A 23,339-nucleotide genomic window follows, 5' to 3' on the forward strand; every position below is an offset into this window, starting at 1 on the left:
TGCTGCCTTGCTTTCTGCTCCAGTCCCATTTCCCCACTCCCAGACAGAAGGCTGGCACTCACCCCTCCTTGTCACAACACCGCAGCGGCACCTCCTGTCCCCAGCTGCCAGCAGCCTGCCCGGAGCTCCAGCTCACAGCCTTCCAATAGGCATCACCTGCTCCCAGCTGGCTTGCCCAGACTCAAGAGTTCCCATTTTTTCGATCCATTCCCGAATTGTTTCCAAGGCGTGCAGCAAGGTGCTCCGTGTGCCTTAATCTGCAATCATCTGGAACCCTTCCTGTGATCCTATCACAAGATCATCCTACACAACTTGCAAGGATTACCCAACCCCTTTCCCAGGTGCACAACAGTGTGGGCCTTAACTTCTAATCACTGTGGAACTGTTCCCATGATCTTATCTCACGATTATCCTGCAAAACCTGCAAAGACCAGCCTGTTCAAGAACCCTGTGGTAATACCACCTGCTTGATAAGACATTTCAGGGCACTCTGATGCTGGCTGCAGTTAATACAAATAACAAAGGTGACTTGTAAACAATTTATTAGGTAGTAATAAATAAGAATCTTAGCAGAAAGAGCTATACAGCAATATGGCATAGTAATACTATTGATAAATGTGCAACTGTGACACACATCAACATTTTCCTTCTAGTTTTGTAACAAAGTGCTGTGTAGAGAAGAGTACTTCTGATACCAGTGCCACGATAGCAAGGATGCTACAAAGGACCTGACTGTTGCATTATTTACCACAAATAAAAGACAACAATCCATGAACATTTACTGCTATTTATGCCCATTAAATAGTAAAGCTTGCTAAGAAGACTTCAAAATATCCTTCTGTTCATTTTTTAACTTATTACTTTAATTCCTTAAACTGTACTTACTAGCAGTGAGGTACTATTAAAGGTATTACAAAACAGCACACTTGGGTTTTTTTGTTTTTGTTTTGTTTTTTTAACTTCTTTTTACAAAGTATTGCAAACTGTTTTAGCATGCAGCTTACATGGAAGGAGTAATCAAGTGCACTTAGAACCCTGAAATACAACCAGAATTTTTAGAGGTGTATTATGAATACTGTCTTAAAGTACAAAGACATTTCAGAATGCATAGGGTCCCTATCTTACACTTGGGACCCAATTTGTAAGACCCAGCTGTGACTTTGTAAAGAGCAAGAAGAATGCTTATAAATTTGCATGTTAAACAGTAATTGTAGCATTAAGTCCTGCATTCTCTGCTGCTTGCAGTTTCAAGGAAGTGAAATAAGCAATGAGAAGGAAAATTAGTTGAACAGAAGTAACTTAGTACCCCCTATGAGTTCTTGTTATTGAAGATGTGTTGCAATCCAGGATAAGAATTATTAAAGTATCTGAAGACCTCTGAATGAGATTTGTTTGTAAACCACTTCCTTCTCCATATAAAATGTTTTATATTGCACGGCAAAAGTAAAAGTCCAGTTTTCTTACAAGCACACTAAACATTGAATATGGCTTTTGAAGATTTAAAACAGTTCCCTTTTGACATCTTCATGCAGTATCTTAGAATAAATATGAACACGAAGTATAAGAAATAAGAGTAAAAATAAAGCCAGCTATCATGTTTGTCAGAAACCAAGTAAGAGTTTATCAAAAGCAGATGTTCAAAAGACTGACTGGGCTCCTAAGCATATTTACCACGAGTATTTTAAAAGTAAAGTTTGTCTAAAAAATACTGTAACAAATACAACCTCCTTGATGTTCCACAGAAAGACAAGTAAGGTAAAGATGTTAACTGAGATGTGCTTAACAGCACCATCAGTCTCATCCCTTGGGAAAAGTTTCCAGATTCATTCTCCTCCAACAGTCAAGAATGATTCTTGATTCACTCTTGTCCAATTTGGTAAAGCATTTAAATTTTGCTAGCTTTTACTGGTAACTCAAGCTCTACAATAGCTTATATTTGAAACAAAAATATTTATAAAAATAACAGATATGTTGTATAGCTTTCTAAAAAAATAAATCATGCAGTTTCTGTACAAAGTTAAAAAACTGTACAAATGGACTTTTCTCTTGTGTAAAATTCATGTACATGGAAGTCTTCTGTTAGGGTGAGAATTTTTTGCTTAGCCATAAGATGCTGTTTCATCATTAGTCCATCATTCATTTCTTTCACTAGGCATTAATTGGCCATTTAATTTCATCAGAAGTTTTACGATGAGACCTGCCTATAGAAAGGTACACAATTAAATTCTAATCACATTTCACAACAATTGCACAATCAACTTAAGTATATGGTAAATGCAAGTATATAAACAGAAGTCAGAGGTTACATCATTTTAGAGATAACAATGAAACCAATAACAAAGTTTTTTTTCCTTATAAATCAGAAAATGTTTTTCAGAACACTACATCACTTCTTCCTCTCTATCCAAATTCTTGGATGTAAAAACCAAAAGGCAACTACTGTCTAACTATACAACATACTCAAAGCTGCAGTTTTGTCACAACACCTTTTAACGTGACATATGGTCTATGACGATATTTGACAATGCCAAACTCCATTAGTTTTGAAAGAAATGTTATCAGCTTTAGCTCTGTGATTCTTGTTGTATTTGGAATCATCTTTAGGGTCTATGAGATGGGGCAACAAATGCAACAAACAGTTTTCACTACCAAAAAAAAAAAAAGTTCTCCGTAATGACTGCAAGTTTATTCTTAAGTATTTAGAATGCTAAAGGCTTCACATGCTGTAAGAACAAGCAAACATTCTGAAATATCGAGAAGAGTTCTCATCTGAAAATCACTTTGGGGGGGCAGAGTTTCGGTGGAGCTTCTTTTATACAGTACAAGGATCAACCACAAGAGAGAAGGAACATGTATCTGATCCAGGAAAAAACAATTCTATGTAAAGACAGGATGAAAAGTGTCAGTGCTTACCTGTTTGGTATGCACAATAAAACTCATTTTGTTTTCCAGACTGTGTATTTGAAAACATGTATCTCCATCTCCCAACTGCCACATAAAACAGCCATACTTTAAGCTGAGGAGTAAGGCCTACAATAAAATGTAATAAATTCAATAAATTGCAATAAAATGCAATAAAATCATTCGGAAAACACTGTCCATACTTACAGATGGAACTTTCCTTATTTCACAGAATTCTACCTAAGTGGAACAGTATGTTCCATAATCAAGCTGTAACTTATAAAGTAGTCAAGTTGAAAAATACAAGGCTTTCTATAGTAGTGCTTTTTGAAGACTTCAGAACCTTAGAAACCTTCATAGTCAATTTAGATGTGAAATGCCTACTAACACAGAGAATTTAATAGCATTAAACTTAGAAGTTTTTATTGGCAGTTCACTTAAACTGACCTTTGTTTCCATGTTCAGGAGATGCAGCCCTTTCACATTTACTCCTACGTAGACTTTGATGACTTTATGGCTACTCGAACTTGCTTTGGTGAATATCTGTCCTGTGAAAAAAGCTGCTCCATAAGTTGGAATTTCCCAGCAATTCTGCAAAAACATGCGCTGAAGGTGATGCATCTCTTTACTTACACCTTCACTGGTGCTCAGATTCTAGAAAGAAAAGAACAAAGGCAATCAATAAGTCTTTCAAAAAAAACCTGCATTTATTTGAAGAACATATCATAGGTCAGTGGAATTCCCACTGAAAAAGAAAGTCTCAGATGCCAAAATAGATGAGAATGCAGGTCCCTGTACAAGCCTCAGAAATCTTAACCACAGACACCTAACCACTTCAGGGTCCCAGTTTTCCCTCTTTTAGAAGTATTTCAGGCTAGCCAGGGTTAAGCAGCTGATACTACATACATCAAAATACAATATCAAAAATAATAAAAAACCCTAAGCATTCCTTCTTTGAGGGGTCCAAAGCATGTTTAGATGAGCATGCTCCTGCAAACATGGCATGGATTTTTTATTTTTTAAACAAAATAAGGTGCAACTTCATTTTCCTGAACAGAGCCCTCATTTAGAATGAAAAACCAATCCTGATATTTCCTCCTCCTCAGTAGCATGGAACTGTCACAACAAAGGGTTGTTAGACTGCTCCTAGTTCAAAAACAAATGAAATAAAAAATAACTTTCCAAATCTGAAACTAAGAGACAAAAATTCAACAAGGCCACACATGAGATTAGAAGCCATAAACGAGAACACAAGCCTTTAGCAATTAGGGGGGGTGTAATTGTGGGTGGGGTAGGTGGGACCAACCTCTTTGTTCTACACCCTGCATTACAACTTACCTGAATGCTACAGCTATTTTTAAAATATAAAATGTATTAATATATTTGGAGCAAAGACTGCAACTCTTTTCCCCTTCTCCTGTACCTAAAAATAACGGCCTAAGAGCAGCAGCCTACAATGCCGTGCTCTTATGTTTTATCTGACACAAGAAATAAAAAGGAATATTCTGCTGTGTCCTCTGCTATACCGCAGTCTTAGAAAGAACATTATCTTCCCCTTCTCCATTTGTATTATAAAGAACAGGAGTGATGTGCTGGTTTCTGACAGAAGAAGTGTAGACACCAGGAAAAAGTTAATTACTGAGTAACTTTGACTCAAAGAAAGAGGGGCAAGGCTGAAAGTGTTCCCTGTGCGCCTCTGCAGTTTCCTCTCAGACACCTCAAGTGATTCATATCAGCTGGAATAATTCTCCATCTGTCGCACCTTATTTATTCTACAATTTTTCATGAAGTTCACAAATTTAGTTGTCACGTGTGTTTGACTCACTTTGGAAATCAAAGCTTTTAAGTCTTTTACAGAAGCATCCTAAGTCCATGCATAGAAATTTTCCTAAGTTAACTACTGTACTCAAGGCAGTTTGTGCACCAGTAACAGATCCTTACCATACAAGCTACATCAGCAAAACAAACTTTATCAACCTGTGATTACAAGCAGATGTGAAAATATAAGTCAGAGCAGATTCTCTACATGTATACCTGTATAGGCAGTACCCATGAACGTAAAGTTAACATGGAAGATAAATGAACAGATGACAAATCATATTTATTTCTAAGAAGCATATCAGTTGTAACTGTACTAGAAATAAAAGCATTTCAACAACAACCCATCAAAAAATTCATAACATACAAGTTTCCAGATTATATACACACTAACATTTTTGTTCATTAGCTGACAATCGAACAGTCAAAAATATGCTTAAGACAGGATTTTCTATAATTTTTCTATTTGTCCTACCTTGTATTCATGAAGTATTCTGTTTGTCCAATGAGGAGCTTTACTTTTTAGTTTAGTGATTGGTACTATAGATTTAAGATTTTCTTCACTACAGAAAAAACAAAGCAGAAAAAAAATTCCTTCATTAAACAAAGAACTAAGAGTAGTGTCTGCCAGTTTTCATCTTCAAACCACATACACAGAGCTAGACACTCAGCTCCCATCAAATGTTCCCTCATCAACCAAGAAGCCTTCCTGAAATTGAAGCTAAGGCTTATTAAAAATCTAGTGGAATTCCCAATTAATGGCAATCCAGTCGATTTTGTGTTTACCACTTTTGTGTCATGCATTATGGACGTGGTAGGGAGAGGAAATGCTAGCAGCAGAACATGTGACACTTAGTTGATTAAAGACTTGTTTGAAAACCAAAATTATAAAGGAACAGTCACCTAAACAAGAATATCAAAAGATGATGGCTTACAGGTTCACTGCTCTATTCAGTACCACCAGTGACTAGGCCCATTCATCTCCACGTGAAAATAAGATACCACATAACATGAAAGCGAAGATTTGTATGAAGAGCCTTTTGAAATGAAGGCAACAAACACAAGGAAGCCTCTACTAACTTGCACAATTAATATAGGCTTCACCCTTTAAACTAACAAGGACAATAGTACACACAGACCTTTCAGATGCAGCTCACACTTAAAATCAGTGTAACTGCAGCAGAAAATGCAGCTGATGTACAGATGGTGGAGTATGCAACTAAGAAAAGCAAGCCAGCACAGCTCAGCTGAAGCTGTGAATGAGAGGATATGAGAACTATAGTAGCATCCTAGAACAGCACATCTGCTGTTACATGAATGAACTGGGGTGGAGATGGTGGGGGTTGGAGTGAAGAGTCACATAGCAGAGAAGTGAAATCCTGATGTGTTTTGATACTGCTGCAGAAAAGTATGTGGAAGCATAAAAACATATCCCAGAAGAGCTCAGCCACAGTTCTGCAGTCAAGAGAAGAAAAAGGGGAGAGAGAAGTACCATCTGGCAGAGCACTACTGGTGCTATATTTCTGACAAATTTAGTGTAGGATTACAAACGTTCCTCCCTGAAAGAGGAACATCATTCTTAAAAGTTGGTCTGACTGGACGTTGTAAGGTGCTCCTTCAGCATAGTCCAAAACCTCAAAACTCTTCATTTGCTTGAGGACTGTTACTCATTTTTGTATTACTGTGTCTCAGCACAAATTTGAAGAATACAGAACCTCTGTTCTTGGCCTTGGACAGCCATAATTAAAATGAGCATGTTTTACACTGTGCCTAACTTCTGTTAATGCTACCAGTACTATGCGGTTGCTCTGAACTAGAGCTCATTAATGGAGAAGAATAATAAAAAATGCCATATCTAAAATTTGATATTTCCTCAGGTAAGTGGAACTATCTAAAAATATTTCATTTAAAAACCAAAACGTACTTACTTTAGAAAGCCCTGTTTATGTTTCTTGCTCTCATAATTTCCATAAACAATTTGTAGAAGGAGACTTGCCAGGGTGATCAGCTTAGCATCGGGCGACGTATAGAAACCTTTCAATAAATTATATCTGGCTTCATCAAAAAGAATAAGAATAGCCAATGGATCCTCAATCTGTTTAAAAGATTTAAACAGCATGAATTCTCTTCAAAAAGAAAATGAACTTAGGAAAAAAAAAAAATGAATACAGTTCCTCACTGATTCAAAGATACAAGACAAAATGCGTAATCCCGCTTTGGGTACATTTTAGTAATGCTCTGTAACAGAAAAAATGAAACAATTATTGTGATTGACTTAATTCAAGACTTCAGTGATCTAATGCATTTAAAAGGTAAAGGTTATTAACGTACAATGCCCAATCAAAAAAGTTCACAGAAATTTTGCTGTGTTTTTTTACCCACAAATCCATTTGAGTATGTTTGAATATTCCCAATGAAATCAACCAATTAAATATTGGAAATATCACAGTACAGAGAAAAGAAAGAAAATAAGGAAGGTTACTAGTACGTGTATGACAAACACAGAGACTGGGTGACAATTGAAAAAGTGAGAAATCAGAATCTGAGTAAGAATAGAGTAGGAATAGAGAGAAACTGATGACAAACTCTCACAGAAAAGGCAAAGAGATGAGAGGTGTGGTTTACACAAGTATGTAAATTCAGCCATTAAACGCACTGAGCAGTGGTGTTCAAGGTGTTCTGATTCTGACCATGATTTCATGCTATCACTTCTAAGTGCAGACCTTTTTTTCTATTTCTAGTGGAAGTCTCACATCTCTTCTCAGGAAAAGCTGTGAAGTTTCCCTCTGAGGATCCAAGTTTGTCAGTTCAGTGAATATTTCAGGCCAGTCTCGAATATGCTGCAAAGGCTTGTGAAAGGGCTTCAATTGGAGGCCTAGGAAATATCAGAGTTGTGTTTATAAATAAACAGTAATAACTCAGCATATACCTATATGGATGAATTTATGCTGCACCAGAACAAGAATGTCTGAAACTGAGGATTCATTAAAAAACAAAACAAAACATTTTTCCATGTTTCCTAAACTGCTTTATATAAAAGGTTTTCAAAATATGGATTTACTGACAAAACTATTGGTATATATTTAATAAATGCATTAATGATAAACCTTCGTTATTTTCATGTTCTCAAGAGTGAATTTGTATTTAAACACGTAATGGAATACTAAGATGGACCACAAAATCACAAGTAAAGGACCTCCAGAAAGCCAGCAGCTATGTTAAATAAAATCACAGTAGCAAAAATGTGACAGACTCTTGTCTCAACTCTTACGAGAGAGAGAGAGGAGGAGAGAGAGGAGAGAGAGAGAGAGAGAGAGAGAGAGAGAGAAATGTCATGCCCAAAAGTCAGATTTTTTAATGGAAAAATACAGATATAGCCTATCTTAGAAATGTACTTTCTATTTTTTGAGACATAAACCATAAACTATTCAGAACAGACATTCATTTTTATTTGCAAAATGTCTCGATTCTTAACAGGCTACAGTAATTCAAATTTACAAGTTCACCTGTCTATATGAGAGATGAGAAATCAGTACAGAGCTTCCAACTGCTATATACTGCAGTCTGTATCTTCAGTAGTGCTCATTCACTTATCCAGCCTGTCTCTGTGATTACTGCTTGCCCATTTTCTAGCAGTGAGGAACCAGAACTCCATATCTATCTTACTTGCATTGCTTTGGCTTTTACATTATATGTAAAACTTCAAAGGAGCTATTACAGCAGAACATCTTTTTACTACTATCAGTGCATTTCCAATTTTCCTAAGGAAAAAAAAATTTAAAATACAAATTTTAAAAAAGTACAATAAACTGTCAAATATAACTATACTCCTTGCAACTTACTGAGGTTCTCGGAACAGATCCAGATAGTAAAGTATTGCTGGGTTTCTTGAGACAAACGCATCCCTTCCATTATTTGCTGTACAGTAGTGTTGTTTCCATGTTTCAACTCAACGGAGCGGTACGACCCGTCCATACGATAAATTCGTGCCTTTTCATACTACACACAAATTCAATTTATTGTTATTAATATTGATTTGTTAAAGTTCTTTCTGTTGGTTTTTGTGAAGAGTTTAAGCAATTTAACCGTAATTCAATAAAATCTACACTATAGAGAAAAAGAACACTGCACATCTTTGTATTTCTGCTTATGAAAACTGTACATTTTGTGATTTATACAAGTTCTTTTACTGGGCTTTTTACCACAATAACTACGATACAGGTTCTACTTGTATACTGAAAACTTCACTTCTGTTTTAACTCAAAGGCAAACAGGACTAAGTTATCTGTGGATTTGGGCTCAACTGCCTAAGATATCAAGCAACAATTACCTCACTATTACTGGCATGTTGTAAATTATTCCAACCATTAGTCTAATCTAACAAGGCTATTTTTTCAGGAGGAAAACATCACCCTTAGTACAGATACCACTACAATACAAACAATCTCACTAAGATTTTTTAGGACTTCTATAATCTTACTGACAACAAATTATTTTTCCTTTCAGAATTCCCACAGTGTACAATGACTTACACATGTGCCCAGAGAATGCCTCCTGAAAGACTTACTTAAATTGGGTGCTTAAGGCACACATCATATAAATTAATGAAACACCTGGTGTACATCTCTCTAACTCTCAGACTATAATTTTGTTTCCAACCTAGTAAGGACTCCATTGACGGCTAAGAAAGCCTACATTGACTACATGATAAAAAGCCAATTTTGTAGAAGTCTACATTTAAGGAGCTGAATGTTCCTGCTTCCATACCCATAAGTTGATAAGGCACAAAGAAAAATAATGATTACATAATCAAAAGTAGCTGATGATAGATCAGCAGCTGATGTGATACTCCTGCAAATAAATCAAATACTAACACAAAGCCTTAAATATAGACAGAAACATTTAAAGAGACAAAATGTTCATTTGTCAGTATTCACACTAACCTCTTGAGTACAGTGCACACTTCCTTTAAAAGCTCTTAAATGAGCCTAGCCTAGCTCTTCCAAAGTCTATTTATAAACGAAATATAAACTTCAAGATACTTAGAAAGTAAACACATACAGGTTTATTTACAGCATCCTTCAGCAGTTTTGCAGTTTCTTCCCACTCATTTTGTTTGTTTTCTTCACAGACATTCAGTGGAGACCTTCCCTGTTGATCAGTAATGTGCTACAAACAAACAGAAACACTGATAATGCATTGCTTTGACTGGAATTAGGCAAACATTTCACGTTCGAGATAACTGACAAATAATGGAAAAAAGTAGAGTCAATGAAAAATATTTAACCATTTTTTGGCAGTCACTCAATGAGACCATTGTGTTTACACACTGTAGTATGGACACAAAGTGTCACATGCACAAGCTAGAAACACGTTAAATTGCCATTTCTGTACACAAACAGAACTTACTCTGTCAATTTCTGGATGATTCAGGAGAATTTGTACTATTTCAGCATGCCCACCTCCAGCAGCAAAATGTAGAGGAGAACTAAGCTGGCCATTCAAAAGATTTGGATTGCACTTTCCCTTTCCAGTAGCATCCGAGTAGCTTCAACTTTTCCATACCTACAGACAGATTAAAAATGTAACAGACACAGCAAATGTAAATTAAAATCTTTTCCAGATACTTCTAATAAGAAGAAGTACACTGCCTTGCTCAAGAGTTTTTAGCTTTCCAAAGACAGCGAACATTTAGATGCCAAAGGCAGCGAACATCAGTAAGTTTGTATAACTTCTGCATGTATTTGGTACTGTCTAGCAACCATTTACTAGATTTATTATACATACACCCAACCCTGCTTTACACTGTTTGGGTAGCTGTAGCAATTCAGTCATGGCAAAACAGGCTCAGACTTGCTGCAAAGAAGTCTGTGTAAGAATCTGCATAAAGCTTCTGAATGTTGTGCAGATGCCTCCTAAGACTCATGCTGGTAATTGAGAAACGGTGGCATTAAATGTGTATGTAAACTTTTTGAAAAATCAAGTCATTTTTGTTTGTTTTGGTGTTTTGTTTTTTTTTTTTTTTTAAACAGCCAAGCTTGATTTTTATGTTCAGGTTCAGATGCTGCTATAAATACAGAAGACTAAATTCTGCTTAAAGATGAAACAGAAGTATTTTTGCAAGGTCTGACAAAAGCTGTGAAAGAATCACAGATTTAAATCATCACAGCATCATAGAATCAGTCAAGTTGGCTTCTGCAGATCATGTAGTTCAGCATCGTGCTCAAAGCATGACTCTCACTAACACTTACTCAGCTCAGCTATTGTGTTATAGAACTGTTCACAGCCTTTAACCAATAAAGACTGCAAGAGTTACTACAGTAAACTAGACCCAGTGTCTCCAATAGCAAGTAAAACAGGTACTTCAGGACAAACATAGGGACAGATATAAGAGGCAATAAATAAGTGTCTGATGATATGGTAACCATACTCGGTCTTCTCTGAAACCGCTCAGATAGCAGTTATCTCAAAACCTCAAGCAGTATTTCTCTTCAGAAGGTAATATATAATAACATATATTAAGAGACAAAGTATAGAAAATCTAGATTTTTTTTTCTCATTTTTGAGTCCGTATGATGAATTACACAAAATACTGCAAAAGAGTCATGACAGCAAGAAAGCATTTGATTGAAAAAACTATATTGGGTTGACTCACCAGCATGCATAATGGATTGGTGCCCAATGGTCACTGTCTAACTGATTAACAGAAAACTTTTTGTCCAAAAGGTGGCTTAGTAAATCAGAGTCCCCTTCACAAGCACTGCGGTGAAGAGGGAAATCATCTACCCACTGGTGTTCTCTATGAATTAAAAAGGAAAGCAGGAGGGAATCACAGTTCAGAAACATTTAGATAGTTGAGAACATCAGTTTTTTTAAAATGACTAACGCAGGACTAACTTTAGATCTATATGAATAATAAAGATGATGCTCATACAGCTAAAATGCGTCAGTATTTGTACAACTAGCATTTTAGTCATGCAGTACCCAAGCCACAGCTTTATTCATTATGCAAAGAAATGCTTCCCTAACATTTGTAATTTAAATCTTTCTTGATCTGACTTTTAATTTGTGTACTTAGAGACTTCAAATAGATTTTTTTTTTTAAATATGCTGTTGTACAGTAGAGCCCTAAAGAGTCTCATGCTGACCAAGCCTGCTAAGTACTACTGTAATATAACAAAACTAAAGTAAATATTAATGAAAAAGAAATGTAATACTTGTCCTCTGTGACACTGCTCATGCTACGTTGCCACTTTTCTCTTTTAGGAATCTGAATTTTTGAATAGTCTGGGGCTCCAAGGCCAAAGTAGGGATTTATTACCACTTTGTCAACCTGCAAAGACATTTAAATAAAATTGAAAAAAAAAAAATCTTAATGAGATTTGGACAAACAATCCCCATCCAGGCCAAGTATTATCTTGGTGCCAAAGTTATCACTGTAATATTTTATAACTAAAGAGATTAATGTTGAAGTGTGAGGATTTGGAAATCTGTTTGGCAGTAAGCGTGCAATAAAGAAATCTGATTATATTAAAACATAAAGCATGCTCAGAAAAAATGAGCAAATAAAATATGAAACAGAAAAGCATGTATGTTCCACAAACACAAAATGAAAATATAATTCTTACCCTGTTGGTATACTGAAGGTCAGATCCAAACAAAGGATTATAGATACACATATCTGCTTTCTCTAATGCCAACATTTTACTCTTTATTTCCAGAGCGGTATAACCCATGTGTAACGAGCTCTCTGTTTGACCAGGTTCTATAGCATAAGCAGGGTTTATTACGTTTGTTTTAATTCTCTCAAGAGGAGATGGTCTGAATAAAGCTGGGATGGAATGAGACTGGGTATGCCGCTCATCCAACCACCTGCAGAAGAAATTTGGCAAGTTAACTCATTTCCTGGTAGAAAAGGGCTATTCTGATCATGCCTGTCCATTACTTTGATTAACAGTTGTTTGTATAGTAACTACAAATTATTTTTTTTAATTAAAATGTAATTATAATGTGTGTAAGTAATTTTACAACACTAAATTTAGCCCCATACATGATATTCTTTTTAGCAAGTGTGTTTGCTGAAACACACTTCCTGCAGATGCAAAATCTCAAAGAAAAGGAAACTAAAAATATATGAAAGTAACAACGGTTATAGCCAAAACACTTGATCACACCAATACGTTGCTGTTTCACTTCATTTACTTTCATTTTATCAGTATTACTACTCTCAGGACACAAATTCTGCAACTTAAAGCATTTTAAGCGTGACCTTAACTTTCAGGATCTGTACAGTCTTAATAAGACTTCTGACTTTGGGAGAAACAGCAGGTTCCTCAAGAGCTTCCAAACAGCCAATTCTCTTTCAGAAAGGCTACCGCTTGTCTTTTTACATAGCTGCACTGAAGATTATTCTGTTTGAAGTGGACTTCTACTGACAACAGAGGAGGGTTTTAGGCCCCTCTCAAAACTTGAAATAAACACATACTTTGCTAGAGTACAATGAATTCTGTTTAGTGCTTTATCTTGGAAAGGTAGAATAAAGAAGCATATGCTTTGGAAAGAAAAATCCACTGATACACTGTTTAGAGCTTGGCTGTTCCAGAATCACATCTAAGAATGTGATTCTCAGTGTAGAACATATGCTTAGGCCTGGATTAAGTCCCAGACTGAATCTATCGTATGTTTCACAAGCTGTGCTCCCTTCACTTACTCATCACCCTGCTGTGAAGAAGGACATTAAAACTGAGGCCATCGTGCTCTGAACACCCTCTTGCCTGTCTGAGGGTATTTTCAGGGAATTTCTCTAAACAGTCAGTAGTTTAATTAAACATGAAATCTTTCACAAGCATTGTTTCTGGCTACCTACTTAGAGCACAATCAATATAAACTTTTTTCCATTATACTTCCAAAGTTTTGCTCACATCTGTAAGGCTGGTGACATATGCAAAGCACAGCTTAGAACATGAAGGCATTCATTATGTAGCAAACAAATAGAAAATCTTGCATAATGGTATACATGAAAATACAGAAATTGCCTACACACAACCTTTTTAGGCAGTTGCCCGTAACTTTATATTTTTACATTAGCCAAGATTTTTGCCTAACTTTATTTGTGTGTGGCAGAAAAATGTGCTCATAAACATGATGCTTTCCTACTCCTGAAAGTAAAGGTCTCGTTCACTTCAACAGATATTCCTGCAAAGAAATTCGTACATAATTATGCCTGGTATTTCTATGTAAAGGCTATGTAAAAAGGCCAGGACACTTTTGATGTGTTAAATTTTCAAATTGCTCTAAATCTGGCTACACAACTAATTGCCTTTCTTAAAGTCAATTCCCTGCTGCAAATAAACTCATACGGCTGGGAGAGATGCACTTCAGGGTTTGTAAAGGGAAATCTAAATGGTATAAAATTAACAGGATAGTTCTACACTCTTGCAAATACTCTTATTGATAACATTTGTGCAATTTAGAGAAGATTTGATATTATTATATGATTTCGTAAAACATTAACTGTAATCAAGGATTTCCAGTAAATCACTTGATTAAGAACACTGTTTCTCAGTTCACAAAAACATTTTTTAAAGATTTAGAAATTTGTTGTCATGCTTCTCATAATCATGAAGTAACATAATATCATTTTACTCTTAATCACAAAAATGATGTAAAAATTATTTGCTATATCTTCAGATTTTTTTGTTTATCCTCTATGTCTCTGTATTTGCATTCATAGTATTTCTTACTTATCCAAGGCAATTAGCATTCTTGCAGTAAGTGTTGCAAAATGTGTGCTGGATTCACTGCAGACTCTCATGATGTCTTGAAAACAGTAGAACACAGGGCATCCTGGACTGTATGTATATTTTGTATTATCTAAAAAGGAAACACACTTTGAAGATGTATTGAAGAAAATAATCTTATTTTCCCTCCTGTGTCTTTTATAGTTACATATTCCCAACCTACTGGCAGCAGTTCTGTTTTTTTTCCCCACACAATAATTGACAGATGTTACACACAGTCTTCACATAACTATTCATATCCCAATGGAGTAACCTTAAAAACCTTTAAGTGTCCAGTTACTATTTCATCACTGTGATCAGCTTCATCTGAGGAATTAATATGAAATGTATGCTGTTGCCAGAAGAATAGGACTTCAGAACTGAAGAAGTCATTGCTATTGGTAACTCTACAATGGTATTTACTTATTTGATAGTTTTTATCCTTAGGGTCTTACCACAAAAGCAAAAAGAAGTTTCACCAAAAGCACACAGGCATTTTTTCAGGCTTGTTTTCAAATACTTTCCTGACAAGCAGTACACTTTGCTTCTAAAAACATCATTCATCATTCCTTTTTTAAACAAAACTATTTACAGAATTCGCTAAGCATTCTTGTCTGAGTAAACAACACCGAACTGAATAGTCTGGATGTCTGAAATAGAATTATATTCAGTAAATTTTATAGGAGTTGATTATATTTCAAAACGCATGCATTCAGTGAACAAACAGCTTAAATCAGAAGTGTGCTATGGTTATGGAAACAAATGCAACACATTTTCCAGGATTTTAAGTAACATTTTCAGGTTTTAAAGTATACAGGTTTCTACCTAACTCTAACTTTTTAATGTTTAAATAAAAAAACACACACAGCATATTCACAAAAATCCTGAAATCTTCAACCGAACTTCTGTTAAATGAATGCAGCTTCAGAAATTATGCTTAACGTTACCTTTCACAACAGTCGGAACGATGTAAAGTGATGCCTCCTGGCCTGCTCTCTCTCCATCCAGAGGGAATGTCTTCATTAACACTACACGCTTCCCTAGCACATTACATTAAAATGAAAACATTAACCAACATAAATAAATAAATATATAAAAACAGTCTAGAGACCGTTAACTGGATGCCTATCAGGCCAATCTTTCCTAATTTCTAGGAAGAAAAAGGGCATACTACTAGCTAAAATCTAAATCAAGCCAAGAACATCTAAATAAATACACAAAATAAAGAACACCAATATGTCCATAGTCATTAGCCTGAAAAATGACGGCACTGTACGCCTTTTTCACAATAACTTTTCCCTGCTCCTGATTATTCAGGTTGCTCTCACCTCTCAAAAACACCAGTCTTTAAGTTAAAGAAGATTCCTTCTGAAATGGGAAAGCACAGCTGCATACCGTATTTCACATTAGGGTGATTCATGTAGTGGTAGGACAGTACTTCCCACATTGTCCTCCCTTCCATTCTTACAGAATCTAGCATTTTGTTTCCTTTTCTGGCCACAGCTGCATATTTTAGCAGAGGCTACACTAAACTGTGCATATTAATGCCTCTGTCCTGTGTGAGTCAATTCAGAACTGTGGTATGAAACACTTTTGCTTTTGTTAGGAAGCATGTATTAATGCTATTAAGTTATGTTTCCTGCCTCACTAGTTTTGTTAGGTCCAGTTGCTACCATCTGCAGCATTTTACCATGCAACCACCTATTCCTTTTGTAAACTGTTAACACTATTGTCTTGTTTGGCCTGACAATCTTCCCTGTGTAACCTAGCTTACAAAACAAAGAGGAGATACACAACAAAAAAAGTGCTTTAGTCAGTACAGTTTATACCAGTTTGGAAATGAAATAAGCTGACTAAACCAATTTTTGGCAGCGCAAATGCAAGGTCACTTGCTGGACCAGCTACATCACAGTAATGAAAAAAAAAAAACAACCCACCAGCATAGTCATCAAATTAGATATGTAACCAATGCAGTTATGCCATATGTACATTCACATAGATACTTTTAACAATGCTGGCACTGAACAGACTTTTTAAGTAATCAATTCACTAGTTGGAGTTTTAGGTCAAATTAAGGTTAGAAAAGCCACTTCAATCTGGTTTGCCAGAAATTTAATTCTCAATTTGAGATGAAAAAGCAGTATGGGCAGGAAAAGATTCATTTGAGAATATTTTAGCAAGCATTTTACAGAGATGGAAGGTAAAGAGAAACTATGGCAAATTAAAAGCTGTGTGGCTTGGGTGTTTTTTATGAACTCAAAGCAGACCTTGCCTTTTAAACTAACATCATGCTCTCTGACAATCTCCCCACGCCCTGTTTAAGTTTTAAACTATTTTACAGAGCTACCAACAGCAAATCAGATTAAAATATTTTTACCTTTAATACCCTGATTGGCTGGTGAAATTGGTTTGGTGGCTTCTAGCACATAATCCAAGATGCTCTGGGTTATTTCAGTGCCGCCCTGCAGCTTAGTTTCCAATAAAACTTTCTTTCTCTTTTTCTTTTGACCTTCAATGGGAACCTCGAGCAACAAAATCTTTCAAACAATAATAAAACAAAAGGACAACTTAGACAAGTACAGAACAACTCCGTGCCTACGCGTGTATTTATCATATATATATAAAAGCAGTAACATAACGCAGGAAGTACTGAATCTGGAGAGCAGGAGAGCTAAGTCAGAACAACCTCCTTAACACTAAGGCTAAAGACAAAAAGACAAGGCTGCACCCTTGCACTGAGCAGCCCACAGGCAAAAGGCCCTGACATGAAATAAAACAGCAAAATTGCAAACTGTAAAGCATTCAAATATTCTAATGATAGGGCAACACATAGCAGATATATGACATGCACGTATATTATTGTCTGACAATATCCTATCGTCAGATTTTCCTTTAAGCTGTATTATTATATACTTATTATTACATATTATTTTTAAAACATCATTGAAGAAAAATATTAAATAATTTTACTTCATAGGATTTAGCTCGATATTCCCGAGAGTTCAGGCTTGCAGTATTTTTTGGACGGATCACTGCAACGTATGCATTCCCAATGTTTTCTGGATTTCCCATCTCTTCTTTTTTTTTTTTTTAATTATTGTTTTATCCCTAGAAATAATGAATAAATAGGATGATTCAGTTAAAAATAAAAAAAAAAATAAATCCAACAACATGCTAACTCCAGGATACAGTAGTTATGTGTACCGATTCTTTGTGTTTCTCATTTATTGTTCTTTAACTGGAAAAACACCAATGGTTACTGTAGTTTTGCTTCCTGTTCATTAAGCAGTAACATGGACATAAATATATAATGTCCCCCATTCTTTTAAATTTAATATGAACAATCTTCTCTAAATTTCTTTTACAGTAAAACTGTTTTTTTCAGTTTATAAATATCTCCCATTTTATAAGGCAGACAAAAAGCTGGAGAAATTCAGCTATGTGAAACTGAAAAAGAAAACCACTCTAAAGTTACAAGCACATCAATTCACAAAAGGTGCTATTACAAAGTACTGCGTTTCTATCAATTCAAGGAAAACCCTGATTTTCCTTTTTTTCCTCCCAATAAGAAGTCTTGCCTGCAACCCAAGTAACAGAAGATAAAAATAAGCTATAATATGGACTTTTTTTTCTTTACTTCAGCAGAATTGTAAACTTGGCACAATTCGTTCAAATTCAGCTTCTAGAAGGAACAAGTAGCCAACTTGATTTCACAGAATATTTGGTAACACCCTTTCATTCCACATGCTGTTTGCAGATTAATCTATTCATGAAGATTTGCAATTGTACTGTTTTACACTCTTCACCTTTTTAGGAGGAACAGAGGTCTTTAGATTTCCATGCTTTTAATCCAGTATTTTTGCTGGGACCAGACTACCTGAAAATATATTAAAAAAAAATTTCAATAAAAGCACACACACGTTCACCTCCAGCTAACACAACTGTGTTACTTAGGTGACGTAATGATAGCACTTAAAAAGTATATCAGAATGAAAACATCTAAATACGAATTGGCATTACAGCAGCCTCTAGTAATGTCAAATAAGCAATACAGTAATTTGTGAGATGTAAAGGAAGAAGAAAGACCCATCCTTTAGAAGCACGGTACGTGCCCCAGGATGCTCGGGGTTTGGGGTTTAGGGCAGGGCCAGGGGCGGGTGAAGCAGCGCGGGATTAATGCTGAAGGCTCTGCGCTCTGTTCAAAGGGAGGGCGGCGACTTCAGGAAACAAACGGCTCTGAGAGCTGCCATGTAACTTCAGAAAACAAAAAGGGAAAACGAAAAGGGTGGAGTTGCGAGGATGCGACAATAAAACTGACCACTTTCAGAACGCGCCGCCAGTGATCCCAACCGGACGTGAGGCGGTAATGTGCACCGCTGCCGGCAGGCAGGCACAGCTGAAGCGAGGAGCGCTTCAACCCGCTCCCCGGGAACTGGAGGAACTCCGAGCTTCGCTTTCATCTCTCAAAGGAAGAGGCCGACGCGCGCCCACAGGTGGCTGCGGCTGAGCCGCGAGCAGCTGACCCAGCGCTACTTCCTTTCCCACACGGAGCAGCGCGACGCGCTCGCTATAGCTGGAGCTCGTATCTACCGCTGCTTCTACCTCCCAGATCCTAACGCCCATCTGCTCCAGGCTCCAAACCAGCGCCGAGCTGTGCCGGAGCCTCCCTCGGCGACCCCCGGGCCCAGACACCGCGAGGCCCCTACCGCCCTCAGCGAGGGGGGTCGCAGAAGAGGCTCCGCACCGGCCGCCTTACAGCCAGAACCCGTCCCGCTCCCTCCGCCCCGACCCCTTCTCGTTCCCTTACCTTCCTCGGCGCCGCCGACCACCGCCCCATCGTCCCGCCGCGGCCGGCGCCCACAGGCCCCGCGCCGGATAGCCCGCTCCGCCCCGGCCCCGCCCCGCGCCGTCCCCCGGCTCGGCGATTCGCTTCCCGTCGGAGCCCCGCGGGCCGCGGCCGCCGATGAGTTTCCGGGTCGGCGGCCTGAACTTCTGCCGCCGCCGATCGCTGACCGCGGTCGGAGAGAGGGAGGAGAGGAGCGGGTTGGGGCCGTGAGGCGCCACCGCCTTGCGGGTGGGTGCTGAGGGGAAGCGCCGCGCGGGGCCGGGCACCGCCGCCCGCAGCTGTCAGCGCCGCCGCGAACAAAGGGGCGGCCGCAGCCACAGCGCTCCGCCCGCGCGTAGCGAGCCGCGTCGCCGGCTGTCAGCCCCGCCGCCCGGCCCGGCCCGGCCTGGCCCGGCCCGGCCGAGAGAGCGCTCCAGAGAGTGCCGTGCGTGGGGCGGAGCGGGAAAAGAGACACAGACAGAGAGAGGAGCGTCCGCCGAGCAGATGGAGGCGCGGCGTGCCGGGCGCCGAGGCGCTGAGAAAGGCCGGGGAGAGCCCCTGTGAGCAGCGGTGAGTGCCCCGCGGCGCTGCCGCCGTCCCGGCGCCGCCCGGGGGCAGCGCGGGGCGGGTGGGGATGGGGCGGCCGCGGGCGCAGCTGCGAGACCGCGCGCGTCGGGGCGGCGGCGCTCCGCATGCCGGCCGGGGCGGGGCCGGGGGCTCCGGTGCTCCGCGGCGTCCTCGGCGCGGTGAGAACGAAGGGCGGCGCCGGCGGCCCCGGGCCGGGGCTGAGAGGAAGCGCGGTGGCGGAGGGGCGGCGGGAGCCCCCCGGGGCGAGGGCGCCCGGTGAAGCTGCGGGCGAGGGGCCGCGCCGCGGATCTCCCCCGGAAAGTTGGGGGTCGGGCCCGGCCCGCCGCTTCGGTCGGGCCTCCCGCCGGGCCCTCCGTGCGGAAGGAAAAGTGTCGGGAGCGGCAGCGGGCGGTGAGTCCCGGCGGAATGGCTCCGTGCCGCGCTCGGCGGTGCGGTCGTACGCGGCCTTTCCGGAACGAAAGCGAACGCGCACTGTCTCACGGTCTCGTTTATATTTTTTCCGAGAAAAGCGTTGAGCCTTGGTAGGGTCAGCGTAGCTCGTGTGTAGCGGTAGCGGGATCGCGCTCTCAGGCGTGTCGGAGTGCGCACTGGAAATCCAGTGGCTTCTGAAAACTGAGGAGCCGTGATAAACACAGCGCCAGCTGTCCTTTTTTTCGGAGAGCAAACGTTGCGAGGTCCCGAAACTGCATCGACTCCCCAGAAAGTGCTCTGCTGAGTGAGGTGTTCTCCTGCGACCTGTATTTTGCTCATGGCCTCTCCTTCCTTACCGAAACGTGGCGTTTTGGTTGTAGGCGAGCATCAGGTGTACTGATACTGATGTACTGAAATTCAGATACGCTTTCTAAAAGGACGGGCTGCTTTGGAGAAACTTATTGGCAGCAGAGCTTAGCGATGAGGAGAGGCTGAAAGGGAAGAGTCTTGCACATCTGGGGGTTTTATCTGTGCTTCTCCATCTCTTTGAGTGTGAAGCGTGGTCCATGTGCTTTTGGATACGGGAGAAAGTAGGAAATACTCTTCTTCACCCGAAAGAAAGAGGCTCTGTTCTTACAGAAAGTGACATCGTTTTTCAGTTCCTAACATTTGTCTTATTTCCTTGACGTGTATGCAGAAGTGATGGCACTTACAGGCAGATGTCTTTTTAATTTTTTTTGTGGTTGTGGAATGCATAATTGGCTGAAATGAAGAGTTCCAACACTTTCAGTAATTCTGTACTCAAGCAAGTTCTGCCTGTAACAGATCTTAGTTTAGTCTTAAAATAATAAAATATTTTAGTAATGTAATTACTGAATAAAAAAGTAATTCCTGAATAAAAGTATTACTAGAAAACATACTGGCATAAATAAGCCAACTAATATTGTTGGTGCCCTTTATATATGCATTGGAGGGCTATTATGAATGGAAATTAATTAAAACAAAACAAACAAACAAAAACAACCCAGCAGTGGCACTATACATATGTAGCACCAGTAGCCAAAAGGGGGATGGGGGGAAGTAAGATTTAAGCTTTACACAGCCCTTTTTCTTTTTTTCCCTGGTATGCCACACACATCTAGATAGAGTAAGGTAAGTACACACATCACTATCTGCTGAGGCTTTTTAGAGGAACTTGGAGCTTCTTTAGGCATGTATGCTGTGTGCCAGTTTACGTGTATCTGCTTGTTAGAGATTTGTGTCAGGAGTGACACGTCTGCTATGATTGATTAGCACAGAATTGGCTTTTTGTTTCAGTAATAGAGCTTTTTTAGTTTTTGGTGTAGCCATTTGCAGTGACTTTTTTTTCCCCCCAGTTATTTTCTTTGTTCTGTGATGGATTTTTTTTCATATTTTTGCTTTGCTGCTTAGATTTTGTACCATTTCCATTACCTGAGTGATAATGAACTTTCCCTCAAATCTGAATTCTTGAAGTTGCTTTCTGGTGTTGCCCTTGTTGACACTTTGTTAATTCTGATAAGGTGACTCATGACAGTAAGCAGAAAGTTGGAAAGCCGAAGCTTCCAAATATGTGTGCCTGGGTGAGTTGTGTGTCTGATCACACTGCTGCATTTTGCATAATTGATGTTGACACATAGCAAAAAGGGATCTTTGGTTATACCACGTTAAAAGTTGAAGCCCAAGGAGTCTACATAGTACTTAAAAACTACTTCTTCAGAACCTCTAAGCATCTTCCAGATTTGAGATGGAACTAGTGAAAAGAGTCTACCATTTTCCTCGGAGGAGTATTAGTTTGACTGGCTGGTGTCAGTGAAATAGTGTGCGTTTCATCGCAGCCTGTGTTAATTTGCCTTTATATGCATGCGTGAGTATATTATGTCTTGCCTCAAAAAGTAATCTGGGTGGAGTGCTGTAACCATCAGTATAGTGATAGTTCATTATCTTCAGTTAATTAGTCCAGAAATCACTGTGGAGAAAAATAGATACTAGTCTGTTGTTCCTAATGGCTTGTTTTCCAGATTACCATTCACACCCTGTTAACAGTACTGCTTCATTGCTTTTAGTCTCATGTACCTTCAGTAGTACTATGAGAAGAAAGAAGTGATAATGTAGCGGGCTCCAGTTTTCTCCTGCTGCTGTCTGGAGGCGATCTGAGGGAGCCCGTTGTTATTCCACACTCTCTTCCAGTATTCTTGTTTTTAGTAATTGAAAGTAATTTTCTGAACTTGCAAACGTGTCATACATGTGAATTAGAAATTTTAATCTATTTACATCCTCAGCTCTCCCATTTTGCAAACAAAAGAATTGCCATAAATTTTTATTAAGACAAACGCTTCTTTGGGTTTAAAGCACATTTTTAGTACTTGTATTGTCCTTGAATTTTCTTTAACGTGTCTTGCTGAAGTTGCTTGGGGGATACTTTCATTTTTACTTGTGATTTATATTTTAAAGCACATTAGTGCTGGGCCTTGAATGTTGAAGGACAGCTGCAGTAAAAATACAGGACCGTGTTGTAAATGCAGTGCAACGTGAGGGCTGAGTGCTGGGATCCTTCCCGACTGGCATGGCTTTCCGGAGCACCTGCACAGCAGTGCTGTGTCATTTTCCTCAGGAGCTTTTCTGATCTGCCCTTTCCTGGAGAGGAAGACAAGGGACTTTGTTCCAAACTGACGGGAATTTTCCAAGAGCAAGTTTAAGTATTCAGTAGTTCTTATATACAACCTTCTCTACTGGGGGGAAAAAGAAAATCCCTATATTGAATTTCTTGGGGATTTTCCCTTCTTCAATAAGAACAAAAAATAGGCTTTCAATTTTGACGTACTTTGTGAAAATAACTCTCTAAAAACATACAAGTAAATGAACCAAAAAAAAGTACATCCTGGAAGATGTACAGTCACCAAAAATTCCAAGGAGTAAAGACTCACAAATGGTAGCCAAATGGTGTATATTCATTTCGGAGGGGTATATTTAAACTGCTGAAAACCATTTAGTCTTTA

At 39.0% G+C, this 23,339-nt stretch overlaps 2 protein-coding genes across 5 annotated transcripts in view; one reads left to right on the forward strand and one right to left on the reverse strand.

Moving 5' to 3' along the window:
- Positions 1-525: 525 nt before the first annotated feature.
- On the reverse strand, positions 526-19,374 carry KRIT1 (KRIT1 ankyrin repeat containing). The gene is given in 19 exon segments (XM_010712581.2): positions 526-2,201; positions 2,914-3,030; positions 3,349-3,555; positions 5,195-5,282; positions 6,648-6,814; positions 7,443-7,594; positions 8,562-8,718; positions 9,781-9,888; positions 10,129-10,250; positions 10,253-10,284; positions 11,375-11,518; positions 11,937-12,052; positions 12,348-12,591; positions 14,463-14,592; positions 15,446-15,538; positions 16,876-17,035; positions 17,469-17,606; positions 18,305-18,375; positions 19,306-19,374. Coding segments are annotated over 17 exon segments (2,208 nt in total). The 5' UTR covers positions 17,571-17,606; positions 18,305-18,375; positions 19,306-19,374; the 3' UTR covers positions 526-2,132.
- An 85-nt stretch (positions 19,375-19,459) lies between these two features.
- Positions 19,460-23,339, forward strand: part of ANKIB1 (ankyrin repeat and IBR domain containing 1) — an 87,102-nt gene continuing 83,222 nt past the window's right edge. The window contains exon 1 of one of the 4 annotated variants that reach the window (XM_085227422.1): positions 19,460-19,893. The gene's annotated coding sequence lies outside the window, so the exon portion shown is untranslated. Of the gene's footprint in view, positions 19,894-20,162; positions 20,302-23,339 lie in introns of those variants that run through there. The other 3 variants (XM_085227420.1, XM_085227423.1, XM_085227421.1) reach the window with 3 other exon arrangements.

This window comes from Meleagris gallopavo, chromosome 6, assembly GCF_905368555.1.
Source record: "Meleagris gallopavo chromosome 6, MGAL_WU_HG_1.1, whole genome shotgun sequence".
In the NCBI taxonomy this organism is placed as follows: Eukaryota; Metazoa; Chordata; class Aves; order Galliformes; family Phasianidae; genus Meleagris; species Meleagris gallopavo.